Consider the following 17,208-nt stretch of genomic DNA (forward strand, 5'->3'; position numbering starts at 1 on the left):
CTACTATGATTGTGTTACTGTCGATTTCCCCTTTTATGCCTGTTAGCATTTGCCTTATGTATTGAGGTGCTCCTATGTCGGGTGCATAAATATTTACAATTGTTATATCTTCTTCTTGGATCGATCCCTTGATCATTATGTAGTGTCCTTCTTTGTCTCTTGTAATAGTCTTTATTTGAAAGTCTATTTTGTCTGATATGAGAATTGCTAATCTAGCTTTCTTTTGATTTCCATTTGCATGGAATATCTTTTTCCATCCCCTCACTTTCAGTCTCTATGTGTCCCTCCTCTGAATTGGGTCTCTTGTAGACAGCATATATATGGGTCTTGTTTTTGTATCCATTCAGCCAGTCTTTTGGTTGGAGGATTTAATCCATTTACATTTAAGGTAATTATCAATATGTGTTCCTATTACCATTTTCTTAATTGTTTTGGGTTTGTTTTTGTAGGTCTTTTCCTTCTCTTGTGTTTCCTGCCTGGAGAAGTTCTTTTAGCATTTGTTGTAAAGCTGGTTTGTTGGTGCTGAATTCTCTTGGCTTTTGCTTTTCTATAAAGGTTTGAATTTCTCCGTCGAATCTGAATGAGATCCTTGCTGGGTAGAGTAATCTTAGTTGTAGGTTTTTCCCTTTCATCACTTCCATATGTCCTGCCACTCACTTCTAGCTTGCAGAGTTTCTGCTGAAAGATCAGCTGTTAACCTTATGGGGATTCCCTTGTATGTTATTTGTTGTTTTTCCCTTGCTGCTTTTAATATGTTTTCTTTATATTTAATTTTTGATAGTTTGATTAATATGTGTCTTGGCATGTTTCTCCTTGGATTTGTCCTGTATGGGACTCTCTGCGCTTCCTGGAGTTGATTAACTATTTCCTTTCCCATATTAGGGAAGTTTTCAACTATAATCTCTTCAAATATTTTCTCAGTCCCTTTCTTTTTCTCTTCTTCTTCTGGGACCCCTATAATTCGAATGTTGGTGCATTTAATGTTGTCCCAGAGGTCTCTGAGACTGTCCTCAATTCTTTTCTTTCTTTTTTCTTTATTCTGCTCTATGGTAGTTAGTTCCACTGTTTTATCTTCCAGGTCACTTATCAGTTTTTCTGCCTCAGTTATTCTGCTATTGATTCCTTCTAGAGAATTTTAAATTTCATTTATTGTGGTGTTCATCATTGTTTGTTTGCTCTGTAGTTCTTCTATGTCCTTGTTAAACGTTTTTTGTATTTTCTCTATTGTATTTCCAAGATTTTGGATAATCTTTACTATCATTATTCTGAAATCTTTTTCAGGTAGACTGCCTATTTCCTCTTCATTTGTTTGGTCTGGTGGGTTTTTACCTTGCTCCTTGACCTGCTGTGTATTTCTCTGTCTTCTCATTTTGCTTACCTTACTGTGTTTATGGTCTCCTTTTCGCAGGCTGCAGGTTCGTAGTTCCTGTTGTTTTTGGTGTCTGCCCGCAGTGGCTAAGGTTGGTTCAGTGGCTTGTGTAGGCTTCCTGGTGGAAGGGACTAGTGCCTGTGTTCTGGTGGATGAGGCTGGATCTTGTCTTTCTGGTGGGCAGGATCACGTCTGGTGGTGTGTTTTGGGGTGTCTGTGACCTTAGTATGATTTTAGGCAGCCTCTCTGCTAATGGGTGGGGTTGTGTTCCTGTCTTGCTAGTTGTTTGGCATAGGGTGTCCAGCAATGTAGCTTGCTGGTCGTTGAGTGGAGCTGGGTCTTAGCGTTGAGATGGAGATCTCTGAGAGAGGTTTTGCCGTTTGATATTACGTGGAGCTGGGAGGTCTCTGGTCGACCAATGTGCTGAACTCGGCTCTGCCACCTCAGAGGCACAGGCCTGACACCTGGCCGGAGCACAGGAAGGAAGGAAGGAAGGGAGGGAGGGAGGGAGGGAGGAAAGAAGGAATAAAATAAAGTTATTAAAATAAAAAATATTTTAAAGTAATAAAAAAAAAAAGAAGAGAGCAAGCAAACCAAAAGACAAATCCACCAATAATAACAAGTGCTTATTAAAACTATACAAAAAACAAAACAAAATAAAAACAGACAGAACCCTAGGACAAATGGTTAAAGAAAAGCTGTACAGACAAAATCACACAAAGGAGCATATACATACACACTCAGCAAAAAAAAAAAAAAAAAAGGAAAAAAATATATATATATTAAAGAAAAAAGGAAGAGAGCAACCAAATCAATAAACAAATCTACCAATGATAATAAACTCTGAATGCAAAACAAACATAAAACCAGAAACAAATTAGATGCAGAAAGCAAACCCCAAGTCTCCAGTTGCTCCCAAAGTCCACCTCCTCAATTTGAGATGATTTGTTGTCTATTCAGGTATTCCACAGATGCAGGGTACATCAAGTTGATTGTGGAGATTTAGTCCGCTGCTCCTGAGGCTGCTGGGAGAGATTTCCCTTTCTCTTCTTTGTTCGCACAGCTTCTGGGATTCAGCTTTGGATTTGGCCCCGCCTCTGCATGTAGGTTGCCCTCTGTTCCCCACCCAGACAGGACGGGGTTAAAGGAGCAGCTGATTAGGGGGCTCTGGCTCACTCAGGCCGGGGGGAGGGAGGGGTATGGAATGCGGGGCGAGCCTGCAGCAGCAGAGGCAGGCATGACGTTGCACCAGCCTGAGGCGTGCCATGTGTTCTCCCGGGGAGTTGTCCCTGGATCTCGGGACCCTGGTAGTGGTGGGCTGCACAGGCTCCCGGGAGGGGAGGTGTGGAGAGTGACCTGTGCTTGCACACAGGCTTTTTGGTGGCTGCAGCAGCAGCCTTAGCGTCTCATGCCCATCTCTGGTGTCCGCGCTGATAGCCGCGGCTCGTGCCCGTCTCTGGAGCTCGTTTAGGCAGTGCTCTGAATGCCCTCTCCTCGCGCATCCCGAAACAATGGTCTCTTGCCTCTGTGGCAGGTCCAGACTTTTTCCAGACTCCCTCCCAGCTAGCTGTGGTGCACTGGCCCCCTTCATTCAGGCTGTGTTCACGCAGCCAACCCCAGTCCTCTCTCTGGGATCTGACCTCCGAAGCCCAAGCCTCAGCTCCCAGCCCCCGCCCGCCCTGGCGGATGAGCAGACAAGCTTCTCGGGCTGGTGAGTGCTGCTCGGCACCGATCCTCTGTGCGGGAATCTCTCCGCTTTGCCCTCTGTAAGCCTGTTGCTGCGTACTCCTCCATGGCTCCAGAGCTTCCCCCCTGCCACCCCCCGCCTCCCGTCTCCGCCTGCGAAGGCCTTCCTAGTGTGTGGAAACTTTTCCTTCTTCACAGCTCCCTCCCAGAGGTGCAGGTCCCATCCCTATTCTTTTTCTCTGTTTTTTGTTTTTTCTTTTGCCCTACCCAGGTACGTGGGGAGTTTCTTGGCTTTTGGGAAGTCTGAGGTCTTCTGCCAGCGTTCAGTAGGTGTTCTGTAGGAGTTATTCCACATTTAGATGTATTTCTGATGTATTTGTGGGGAGGAAAGTGATCTCCACGTCTTACTCCTCCTCCATCTTGAAGGTCTCTTCTCAGTAAAAACCTTGCAAATCAAGCTTTTCCTTTGTGACAAAAATACTTGGTTTTTTGCTCCCTGAATCCATTAATGCATTTTGAGTATCACCTAGTCACATACTGCTGGGCACCAGGTTGCCTCCCCTATGGGGCGGGCTGAGACTTCTACATAAAGGAACTCTCAGAGCTCTTGATGTTTCTCTTCTGGTGACACGGAATAACAGGGCTGCTTTTTCCCATTCTCTTTTTAAACGTCAGTTTTGTGTATATTCTTTAAGACAGTTGTCAGTTTTGGCCATGTTTACACATACATTGGAATAAAGTATTTATAGTATTCTATTATTTTTCAAAAGTTTTATTTTATGTGTACTTATGTCATTCTTTTCATTCCAAATGTTGTGTCTGTCTGCTCCTTTTTTATAAATACTGATAAATTTTTGTCTATTTTATAACTTAAGATACAACCTTTTGGACTTCTTGTATGTGTGGCTTTTTAGTTGGAGTGTATATAGTTTGACATAGATTTTTTTTTAAAGGCTTACTCAATGAGTAATATTTATTTAGATGTGAGTTTTAGGAGCAAACATCAGATTTCTTGGGATGTCATTTTTGCTGTTAGTTCTGGGATCTCCTGTATGAACATTTTTAGGAAAAGAAAAAGATGATCACGGACCACACAGATTGGTCCACTTTCTTTGTGGATGATTTGCTAAATGCCTAATATTTAGCCACCTATCATTTAAATATTAAGTGCTTTCAACTGAGGAAAAAATACTCAAACTGACTGTTTTCTTGACTTTGGGTTTGTGATGTCTTTTTAAAGAAATGTAATCAGTTTCCTTTCTTAAGTATTTTACCTTTTCTTCTCTTACAATTTTATGCCTTTGTATTTAACATCTTAGTTTTTATAAACTTAGGACTATATCATTATTTAATATTGTTTAGAGATTCATTTGAATCTTTAAAATACTCATGAATAAGAACATGGTCTTCTCTTAGCCTATAACAAGGAAACCTCATTTAGAGAATATTCAGGGTTCAGGTAGAAGATATGTATATTCCTGTTTTGACTCTTGTCCTTCCTGCTACCCACCATTCCTCACTGGTGACCATGGCATATACCCAAGGAAGGGGAGGCTTCACTTAAAAGGCTGAGGAGTAACAAGGAACATTTCCAAGCCCAGCAACGTGCAAAAACACTCAAAAGCTCTAGCCATATGCCAGAGAGCCACATTAAGAGATAAATTAGGGGTTGGCTGATAACATAATGAAAGGTTTCTAAACATTACATTTCAATTATAACTTAAAAAAAAAATCAAACATTCACAGCTCTTTTTAGGAATATGATGTTGCATAAATTACACTGCATCTCCGTTCTTATGCCATCTTGCTTATAAAATTTTATATTAATATAGTTTATAAAATGACTGACCAATGAAGTAATTGCCTACCAAATTTATATAGCCTCTGTTTTTAATTTCTACTTCTACCCTTTCTCTCCAAATTTTATTATACTGCTTTCTTTTAACACAGACTTAAAGGAAATAGAAATGCTTCCAATTGCAGAAACACCTAGGAAGGACTTAAGGCCAAATCCTCATGAATTTTAATTGCCAGAACTAGATAGATTATATTCATTGCAGCTTTCAGAGTTGTCTTTTTTTTCTTTTTCTTTAATTTGAGCATGTAGGTAACAGTGCTTATTTTCCTGGCAGCTTTTGCTTTAATATTCCCTATTCTGTATTAGTCTCACCGGCCTGCCCCAGGCCTTGGTTAAATGTACTGTTTGGATGGTTTAGCTTCTAAAATGTAGTCATTTTCTTTCCTAATTTAGCTAAGTAGTTTTTGGTTCCTTTCCCCAAATTCCATGATTCTGTGGTTAATTTAAAAGTATATTATGGTATGTTCTTGGATTGGAAGAATCAATATTGTGAAAATGACTATACTACCCAAAGCAATCTACAGATTCAATGCTATCCCTATCAAATTACCAATGGCATTTTTTACGGAACTAGAACAAAAAATCTTAAAATTTGTATGGAGACACAAAAGACCCTGAATAGCCAAAGCGGTCTTGAGGGAAAAAAGTGGAGCTGGAGGAATCAGACTCCCTGACTTCAGACTATACTGTAAAGCTATAGTAATCAAGACAATATGGTACTGGCACAAAAACAGAAACATAGATCAATGGAACAAGATAGAAAGCCCAGAGATAAACACACACATCTATGGTCAACTAATCTATGACAAAGGAGGCAAGGACATAAAATGGAGAAAAGACAGTCTCTTCAATAAGTGGTGCTGGGAAAACTGGACAGCTACATGTAAAAGAATGAAATTAGAACACTCCCTAACACCATACACAAAAATAAACTCAAAATGGATTAGAGACCTAAATGTAAGACTGGACACTATAAAACTCTTAGAGGAAAACATAGGAAGAACACTCTTTGACATAAATCCCAGCAAGATCTTTTTTGATCCACCTCCTAGAGTAATGGAAATAAAAACAAAAATAAACAAATGGGACCTAATGAAACTTCAAAGCTTTTGCCCAGCAAAGGAAACCATAAACAAGACGAAAAGACAGCCCTCAGAATGGGAGAAAATATTTGCAAACGAATCAACGGACAAAGGATTAATCTCCAAAATATATAAACAGCTCATGGAGCTCAATATTAAAAAAACAAACAACCCAATCCAAAAATGGGCAGAAGACCTAAATAGACATTTCTCCAAAGAAGACATACAGATGGCCAAGAAGCACATGAAAAGCTGCTCAACATCACTAATTAGTAGAGAAATGCAAATCAAAACTACAATGCGGTATCACCTCACACCAGTTAGAATGGGCATCATCAGAAAATCTACAAACAACAAATGCTGGAGAGGGCGTGGAGAAAAGGGAACCCTCTTGCACTGTTGGTGGGAATGTAAATTGATATAGCCACTATGGAGAGCAGTATGGAGGTTCCTTAAAAAACTAAAAATAGAATTACCATATGACCCAGCAATCCCACTACTGGGCATATACCCAGAGAAAACCATAATTCAAAAAGACACATGCACCCCAGTGTTCGTTGCAGCACTATTTACAATAGCCAGGTCATGGAAGCAACCTAAATGCCCATCGACAGACGAATGGATAATGAAGATGTGGTACATATATACAATGGCATATTACTCATCCAGAAAAAGGAACGAAATTGAGTCATTTGTTGAGACGTGGATGGATCTAGAGACTGTCATACAGAGTGAAGTAAGTCAGAAAGAGAAAAACAAATATCGTATATTAACGCACATATGTGGAACCTAGAAAAATGGTGCAGATGAACTGGTTTGCAGGGCAGAAATTGAGACACAGATGTAGAGAACAAACGTACGGACACCAAGGGGGGAAAGCGGTGGGGGGTGGGGGTGTGATGAATTGGGCGACTGGGATTGACATGTATACACTGATGTGTATAAAATGGATGACTAATAAGAACCTGCTGTATAAAAATACATATATATATTATTCAAGTCATCCAATGAAAATAAATAAATAAATAAATAATTTAAAAAAAAAAAGTATATTATGGTATTTGATCAGATGAAGTCATGTGAAGTGACAACTAAAGTTACTTTTGTGATTTTCTTGGGATTTTGAAAGCCAGTAAGCTCATGTGCCGAGCTGCTTGCTACCAGGAGCTTTTTAGCGAATGAAAGTGGATTCTGTTTAAAATTTAGTTTACCTAATTGTACCGTTTATAATTTTTAAAAATCATGTAATATGATATCTTATAGAGAATGCAATTAAACAGTTTTAGGGGTGAATCTATTTAAGTGACTCAACAGGTAGCATTTTTATTAAGTACATTAGACTTCAAGCCTCACTTCTTATAGTAAACTATTTGGAACCGTTCCTGAGATTATTCACTAATGACTGACAGCTGAAATATCATTGATTCTTCCTGCTGCTAGAGACTTCTGTAGTCGTTTTAATCATCGACTGTTAGAACTGTGTTAGGTAGTTATCTGCACCCATGGACCTTGGAGTCTAGTGGTGATTTATCAGATTACTATAGTAATCTTTGAACTGATAGGGACTGGTTCCAATAGTTCAAGCAGAAAGGTGGGGTGAGATAAGACATTACTGAGGCTGTAGTAAACAAAACAGCATTTTTGAGTAGGTCTCAATGATTGGATCAAAGATTGTATGTATAGGGTGAAGATTTTAGTGTATGAAGGTGAGAGATGAGGTTGCAAACCACTGTAGATTTATGAAGAGCCTTCACTGCTATGCTTTGCTTATATTGGAGAAGCATCAGAGGCCTTATGTAGGGAAATGTAAAAAAATAACTTAGGAAGCAGTGAGGTAAAGGAAATCAGGGAGACTTGATGTGATGTTAGCACAAGCAAGAAATGCAAGCAGTGGGTAAGAGCTTGAACTAGGGCAGTGACTGCAAATGCTAAAGAGAGATGGACTCGGGCTACTTCAGAGGTAAATGATCTGGGGCTTGACATTTGAATGGAATGAAAGAATGTTGTAGATGTTCAATAAAAGTTTGTGGCTATTTTGGTGTGTTTTAATATATAATTGAAACTAAATCAGAATATCTTGTATTTACCCTTGAAATACCCTATTCTTTTTCCATAGAAATAGGCATTTTAAGAAATAAAAACAAATGAAAAATAAATTATACAAAGTAGTCTACCTAACAACATTATTTGCTTCATGTTTTATAACAATATTCTAGACTTGTTTATATCTTACTTAGTTTATATTCCATAAATGATTAAGATTTTTAAAAAATGAAAGTAACTATATTTAATAAAAATTTTAACCAAGTTTCCCAATGAAAAGAAAATTTTTGAGGGGTAAAAAGAAAAAAAAATACTGATGCATTTCTAGAATTTCAAAATACATTAAAAAGAGGACTATTATAAGCTTCCTTAATTTTTCCATAATGAATATTTTTTACAGTAGGAACAGAAGTTTTTACCTGCTGAATTTATACTCATTTCTAGTCTGTTCAAACTCAGGGTGAATAAAACGTATCTTAACACCTATAGATATATTAAATGGTTGGGATCAGAAAAGGTTTTGATGTGTGAAAATTTAGTTGTATCTCAAGATACTTTAATGAAGTATAAATAGAAAAACTGAGAATGTTTGGCATATGTCCAATCTCAGGGTGACATTTACCTTGCTATAAATGGAGAGATGGTTGATGTCTCTAGAAAAAAATGTCATTTAAACTGATGAAGTAGACAGATGAATGGGTGGTAGGGGGAGTTGCTCTATGTAAAATTCTTTTAAAAAACTGAAGATCTGCATTAATGTGGATTGCTTTGGTATATGCTAAAGCTTATTAAAAGACCCAATGGTTTAGATGACAAGAAGGCTATTCTGGAGATGGCTAAACTCAGCTTGATTTTAGTTAGAATTTTTAAGATGCCTTTCAATAGGTATTAATTATGGAGGCAGCTCTCATTATCTTTGCTAACATGAGGTAATCAGTGGAAACATAATTCAAAATAGGGGATATTGTAATAGTTTTGACATTGAGATATATTTACCTCTTGCAATTTGAATATGGATGATGATCTTCAGAGGGGAATTTCGTTTAAACAAAATAAGAAGATTCCTCTGTGAGGAGTAAAGAAAAAAGGTATGTTGTTTGCTTGAGAAATTTGATCAAGAATTTCCTTCCCATAGTTTCTCATTTTTTAATCATAGTAAGAAATTATTAGGGGAAAATAAGCAGAAGAGAATTTTCAAGGGATTAGTGAATTTTGGATATCAAAACTGGGGGACTCAGTTTCCATACTGATAATTATTTTTCATGTTTCTCTTTCCAATGTCCAGTCATCTCTCAAACAAAATAGAAGTATCTTTTAACCAGTTAATTGATAACTTTGCTTTTTTCTTTGATTCCTAGAGAAATGGGAGGTATATTACAACTATTTTTTTTACATTTAGATAATGATACTTATAAGTGCCAAATTTATTAGACTTTTAAGTGTAAGCTTATACTTAGAATTGTTTTGACACAAATGTTGAATCAGTTCGTATTTAGTTGTATTTTTGTCATGATTTTGAGTTACTACATCACTGTATTCTTTTTCTTTGATTTGTTAGATACATACAAATCCATGCTTTTATCAGTCTTCTGAGAAGAGCCAGCTCTTACCATTGAAGACAAATCTATGGCACTGGTTGAATCCTGGAGATAGTTTTTCTTTATTAGTTGACAAATACATTTTCCGTGTTTTGTCTACACATTCTGAAACGGAAATGGAATGTACTTTAAGGTAAGATTGCCTGATAAAATGCAATTAAGTAATGGTATCTGTAATCTAATTCCTCAGTCATCCACAAAAGCTTCAGTAGAAACCACTCTAGAATTCAACTATATTGGCGATAGGTCTTACATGGTGAGTGTGTGTGTGTGTGTGTGTGTGTGTGTGTTTCTAGAAAACATTTGATTTTGGAAACTTATGCCTCAATAGTGATTGCTTCCATATGTTGTATCTTTTACCATTGTGTTTAGAATATATTTTGCATCTAACAATAACCAGGATAGTTAATTTGAAACTGACTACATTTTCTTAATCTTTTTTTTTAGTTTTTAAAATTTTCTTAAGGTATTAACCTCTGTTTTAGATTATACTTGTATAACTCTTATTTCTTATAAGAATAACAGAAAATATAGAATAGGGAAATGGATGAAATGAGGTTACAATAAATAGCTGATATAAAATTGAAATTAATGCACTAGTTTTGTTGAGGCAGTCATTAGCAGATTATTCGCCTTTGTTTTAGCTTTTAAATTATAGAATACTTAAACTGGACCTATAGAAGTAGATGGACAAATTATATAGAGTGTGTTCTTTGATTGCACTGATATTAAATTTAAAAATCAATAAAAATACAATATCTAGGAAAATCTTCAAGTGTTTTGAAATTAAACAACACATACCTAGGTAACCTCTGGATCCAAGAGAAATCACAAGGGCAATTAGAAAACATTTTGAACAGAATAATACTGAAAACATAACAAAAACATTTGTGAAATATATCTAAAGTAGTCCTTTGAGGGAAATTTATATTAATTGCCTATATTAGAAGAGAAGAAGGAGGTAAAACTGATGCCCTTTGCTTCTATTTTAAGAAGATAGACAAACAGGAGTAAATTAATCCCAAAATAGACAGAAAAAAGGAAACAAGAAGAAGAATAGGACTAGAAATCAACGAAATAGAACATAGACAAATAACAAAGAAGATCAACAAAGCCTAAAGTTAGTTTTCTGAAAAGACTAATAAAATTGATAAAATTGACAAGGCTTACCAAGAAAAAAAAGCTGGAAAACACAAATTATCAATATCAGGAATGGAAGAGGCAATATCACTACTGATCCTGCAGACCTTAAAAGAATAATAAAGAAATAATTATTTAAAACTTTATGCCAGTAAAACTGATAGCCTAAATGAATGGATGCATTCCTTGAAAAACGCAATTTACCAAAACTGATACAGGAAGAAATAGAAAATCTGATGAATCATATGTCCATTGAAGAAATTGAGTTCCCAATTTAAGAATTTCCTGCAAGGAACTTCACTAGTGATTTCTCTTAAACTTACAAGGTACAAATAATACCAATATTATACTTTTTTCTCCAAAATAGAAGAGAGTACACTTCCCCACTCATTTTATGAGGCTTCCATAATCCTGATACCAAAATCAGACAAGAACATTACAAGAAAAGTAAATACAAACCCACATTCCTTATAAAAAAATATTTAGAAGTCAAAACAAGCAATGTGTGAAATAGATTTTAATACACTATGACCAAGTGAAATTTGTCTGAGAAATGCAAGGTGAATTTATCATATATATAAAAAAAAACAATCAGTGAAATTCACTATAACAGATTAAAGAACTGTCATTCCAGTAGATGCCTAAAAACAATTGTGACAAAAATGTAATACCTGTTAAAAAAACCTTAGAGAAAACTAGGAAAAGAAGGAAATTTCCTTCCTATAAAAAAATACTTAATAGTGAGGTGTTGAAAAGTTCTCTCCCTACAGTTGGGAACAAAACATTTGCACAACTTCTATTCCATGTTTACTGGAGGTCCTAGCCAGTCCAGTAAAGCAAGAAAAAGAAATAAAGTGCATCATACTGGAAAGAAAGAAGCAAAACTGTCTTTATTTGCAGATGACATGATTGTCTATTTAGAAAACCCTGAGGAAGCAAGGCACAAAACAATACCTACTGTATAGTTACATTTATATTACATTCTATTATAAGAAAACTAATTTATACTGACAGGGGGCCAAAATCCATCAATGTTTATTTCTGGCAGATTGACTAGGAAGGGGGGCCACAAGGGAACTTTTTGGGGGTGATGGATATATTCTCTGTCTTTTTAAAAATTATAGTTGATTTATAATATTATATTAGTTTCAGGTGTACAGCATAGTGATTCAGTATTTTTATAGATTATACTCCATTTAAAGTTATTACTGAGAGATGGCTGTAATTCCCTGTGCTGTACAATATATCCTTTCGCTTATCCATTTTATTCACTGTAGTTTTTATCTCTTAATCCCTTAACACTATCTTGCCCATCCTCCCTTCCCTCTCCCTACTGGTATCCACTAGTTTGTTTTCTATATCTGTGAGTCTCTTTCTGTTTTGCTATATACATTCATTTGTTGTATTTTTTAGATTCCACATATAAGTGATAATGTACAGTATTTGTCTTTTCCTGTCTGACTTATTTCACTAATGTAAAACTCTCTAGGTTCCTGCATATTGTTGCAAATGGCAGAATTTTATTCTTTTTTATGGATGAGTAATATTCCATTTGTGTGTACATGTGTGTGTATGTGTATATGTGTGTATATATATATATATATATGTATGTATGTATCTTTGTATAACAACAGGCTGTTCATCTGTTGATGGACACTTGGGCTGCTTCCATATCTTTGCTGTTGTAAATAGTGCTGCTATGAACATCGGGGTGCATGTATCTTTTTGAATTAGTGTTTTTTTCTCGGATACATAGCCAGGAGTGGAATTGCTGGATCATATGGTAGTTCTATTTTTAGTTTTTTGAGGAACCTCTGTAGTGTTTTCCATAGTGGCTGCACCAATTTATATTCTTAAACAGTGCACAAGGGTTCCCTTTTCTCTACATCCTCACCAACACTTGTTATTTGTACGCTTTTTGATGATAGCCATTCTGACAGGTGTGAAGTGATATCTCATGGTGTTTTGATTTGCATTTCTCTAATAATTAGTGATGTTAAGCAACTTTTCATGTTCCTGGTAGTAATCTGTATGTTTTCTTTGGAAAAATGCCTATTTAGGTCTTCTGCCCTTGTTTTGATCGGGTTGTTTGGCACATGGCTACACGGAGTTGCAAGGAAATCTGGGCAATGTAATCTCCAGCTGGGTGGATAGCCATTGTTAAAGGTGCTTATAGATCAGTGCCATTACAACTTTGCTGTCTGTTATGCAAATAATGTCCACTTAGCCTCTGATGGTTAAATGCTAACCACCTGGCCTCTACAATTCTAGAGTGCTGTCATCTCCATTGATGCTAAAGAGCCTTGTTCTTGGCAGCCTCTCCTACCATCAACATTGACCTATAGAGGCAGTTACCATTGAGCTCTTCAACACTGCCTCACTAGTGTGTACCTTATAGCTTAGTGTTCTGGGCCCTTCTGGGGAACATGGTCAGGTGGGGGATTCTCTAGTCTCATGTAATAAGTCCATTTTAGTATGCCCACCTCTTAGAGCCTATTGACCCCCTTTTCAATATCATGCCAGGGCATTCTCTATTTCTACCATATTTACTGTAAACATATTCTTTTTCCAAGCATGAACAAGCCATTTCAACTGTATATTAGGACTGGCTTTAGGTGTCCTTGCCAGTACCTTAAATCCTAGGTTGCAGGACAGTGTTTTTTATCCAGTTTTATTCTGCATCCCCTGTTCTAGCATCTTCAAGATCTGTTCTTGGGCATGCTCTTCTGGTTTCTGTCAGTACATATTAGCCAGGTCCTGTAGCTCTTTAGTAAATATTTGCTTTCCTGTTGAAGTAGGGACAGTACTTTTCTAGTCAGGTAATGATGAGTTGACCTTGGTTATTGGAATAGAAGCCACGAGGGGTGGGAGGGCAGGTCTTGAGGAAGGCAAGTATCATCATGACAGGTATACCATTAGGAGGCAGCTGCCTGGTCTCCAGACAAAGAAAGGCTACTATCCTCTAGCAAGGGGGAGTGAACCATGTCTTAGACTGTGGAAGTATTGAAATATATTTTAGACATTTTTTGATACCATTGGGATTCTCATATATTTTAGAACTAGCTCCATTTTGCAGTGTATACCTCATAAAAACACCGTTGTACTGTTGTATAAGATTTACATGTATGAACTTTTAATCTTCACAACCATCTTTATAAGGAATAGGTACTGTTAAAATCCCTATATTACAGATTAGGAAACTGAGACACAGAAGGTTTGAGACTTGCCCAAGGTCTTATAGCTAATATGTGGCAGAGAATTCAAACACAAGCTGACTAGGACTATAGCTCTTACTGACTTCCCTGACTGTACAAGAAAGCTTACTATAGCAGTCATTCTAATAGTGAAGACACTTGGGGAGTGGCTAAATAAATTTGTTGTAGTTTTAAAATGGAGTGAAAGTGAATGAACTAGAGAGAGCTCCAGGTTAAAATGTGGATAGATCTCCACAATGTAATGTTGAGGAAAAAAACAAACAAAAAGGTTACAAATATATAAAGCATACATTGTTTGTATATAGATATATATTACATATCATACATGTGTATTATGGACTATTTGGATTACTTCATGAATAATATATATATTATGTGTATATATATACACAAGTAATGGATATATACATACAGTAGTAAAAGTATAAGGACATGCATGTGAATAATAAAATCAGAATAATTTTCCTTCAAAGAAGGGATGAGAGGGAGAGGAACAAGATTGAGGCTGGACACAGAGGAAGCTTTGATTGTATTTATAATTAATCTGGAGCAAATATGACAAAATGTTTCTATTTGGGTGGGGGATACAGAAGTATTTATATTAATAGATAGGTAGATAGAATACATATATTCTCTCTATATTTCTACATGTTGAAATATTTTAAAATTTGAATAAGAACAGAAAAGAAAACCTATGTGCTTTGTGTCAGTTGTAAGGACCCCTGATATCATTGTAAATTTTTTCTTCCAACCAGTTATGAATTTAAGAAAGAGATTTGAACAACAAAACAACAGTACAAAAGCTTGTCATTTCTTTAGGTTCTCACTTCACTCATGTCAACATGCTTTTCATGTAGTATTTAGATTCTGTATAATAAATCAATCCCATTCATAACGAACTCAATGACAGCATATGGGTCTATACATATCAGGTCTAGTGTGTTCATTTTTCACTCTTTTCTGTATATGTTTCTATGAAATTATTCTGTGAGAAGTACTAAAATCCATACTTTTTTGAGAAGTCAAAGTAAGAGAAAGCCAAAAAAAGTTTTGGATTTTAGCTAATTAAATTTTGACATATTTCATATAGAAGGACCAACATTAATTTTCCATTCCTATTGCTTCCCCAGTAGTGGGTGCTTAGCAGGCATTGATTTCTTGAATACATGAATGAAATATTGTATAACATTTTCTTTATCTGAATTTCATTGCTGATAAGGAAGTATAACATTCTCTCTCTAGAGGGATTATTTTCTTTAAAACACTGTTGAGGAAAGGAAAGTAAATCTTTTGTACCAAATTACTTTTTTCTTTCAAATTGTTAAAGTTCTTAATACTTAGATTCCATATAAATAGGTAATTTTAATCACTTTAATTTTGGACAGGACAAAACAATAAAATGTTGATGAAAATGCCATTGAATATGAAAGCATGCGTGTTTACAATTCATTTATAATTATTTTAAAACTTACTTTTAGATCCAGCTCATACATATTAGTAGTACATTTTGTATTAAAGACAAAATATATAACTTATATTTAAATATAACTTGGAATATATTTTTAAGAGTTAAGAATAACTTAATTGCCAAAACAATCTTTAAAAAGAAGAAAAGAGTTGGAAGATTCACACTTCGTAATTTCAAAACCTGCTACAAAGCTACAGTAATCAAGACAGTGTAGTACTGGTGTGAAGAAAGACATACAAGTCAGTGGAATACAGTTGAGGGTCCAGAAATAAACCCTTACACTATGGCCAATTAATTTTCGACAAGAGTGCCAAAACATTTAAATGGAGAAAAGAGTAGTCTTCTCAATAAGTGGTGCTGGGACAAATGCAAAAGAATGAAGTTAGACTCCTACCTCACAACATAGAAAAAATAAACTTAAAATGGACCAGAGACCTAATATAAGAGCTAAAACTATGAAATGCTTAGAAAAAAAACACAAGTATAAATTTTTGTGACCTTGGATTAGGCAATGATTTCTTAGATATAACACCAAAAGCACAAGCAAACAAAATAGATAAATTGGACTTCATCACAGTTAAAAACTTCTGTGCTTCTAAGGATACCATCAAGAAAGTTAAAAGACAACCCACAAAACGAGAGAAAACATTTGCAAGTCATATATCTGATAGGGGACTTCTATCTAGAATATGTAAAGAACTTTTACAACACAGTAATAAAAAGACAACCCAATTTCAAAATGCATACTAAATTTGAGTAGACAGTTCTTCAGGGAAAATACCCGACTGGCCAATAAGCACATGAAAAGATGCTCAACATGAAATGCAAATCAGAGCCATAATGAGATACCATTTCGCGTTCAGTAGGATAGCTATGGTAAAAAAGACATAATAACAAGTGTTGGTGAGGTTGTGGAGAGATTGGAACTCTTATGCTTTGGTAGTGGGTTGTAAAGTGTTACTGCCTCTTTGGAACACATTCTGGCAGTTCCTCAAAATTTTAAACGTAGAATTACATGTGACACAGCAATTCCACTCCTAGGAATGTACCCAAAAGAATTGAAAACATCTGTATACAAACAACTTGTATGATTCCATCTATATGAAGTGTCAGAAAATGTAAATCCCTAGAGACAGAAAGTAGATTAGCAGTTGCCGGGGCTGGAGAAGAGAATGGGAAGTGACTGCTGATGCATATGGGATTTCTTTTTGAGGTGATGAATATGTTCTAGAGTTAGATATTGGTGATCATTGTACAACTTTGGAATATACTAAAAACTACTGAATTTTATACTTTAACAGCATGAATTTCATGATTATGTGAATTATGTCTTGATAGCTATTACCAAAGAAAAGGGTAACTCATTTACCTTTGTTATATTGTATTTAGATTAAATTCCAGGTTTTTATTTTTATTTTTTAACAAATTCTGGTTACACTGTATTATAAATCTGTGATAGTTGATTGCTTGAGGAAGTATTTGAAGATAATATAAAAATATGTCCATATCACAGTGACAGTATTTATATTTAAATAAAAGTATAGTAGAATAATTTGCACTTTGACCTATTTGAAACTAAATGTTGGAATTTTGTTCTGGGATAGGATGTTTTTTGTTGTTATATTTATTCTTGGTAAATATTAATAAAAATTCCCTATGACTATAGAATGTGTGTGTATTAGTCTTGAATGTATGCCAGAATAGAAAAACTAGAAATGGAATGGATGATGTTACTTAATTTCTAACACT

General features: G+C 35.6%; 1 protein-coding gene across 5 annotated transcripts in view; it reads left to right on the forward strand.

The window, feature by feature from the left end:
• The window catches only part of APLF (aprataxin and PNKP like factor), a 100,144-nt gene that overhangs the window by 23,419 nt on the left and 59,517 nt on the right, over window positions 1-17,208 (forward strand). For 4 of the 5 annotated variants that reach the window (XM_061210808.1, XM_061210807.1, XM_061210809.1 and 1 more), the window contains exon 3: window positions 9,597-9,769. The exons of the other annotated variant lie outside the window; for it this stretch is intronic. In XM_061210808.1, coding sequence (XP_061066791.1) covers window positions 9,597-9,769 — 173 coding nt within the window. The remainder of the gene's footprint in view (window positions 1-9,596; window positions 9,770-17,208) is intronic. 5 annotated transcript variants of the gene reach the window in all.

The sequence above is a fragment of the Eubalaena glacialis genome, chromosome 14, assembly GCF_028564815.1.
Source record: "Eubalaena glacialis isolate mEubGla1 chromosome 14, mEubGla1.1.hap2.+ XY, whole genome shotgun sequence".
Taxonomy (NCBI): Eukaryota; Metazoa; Chordata; class Mammalia; order Artiodactyla; family Balaenidae; genus Eubalaena; species Eubalaena glacialis.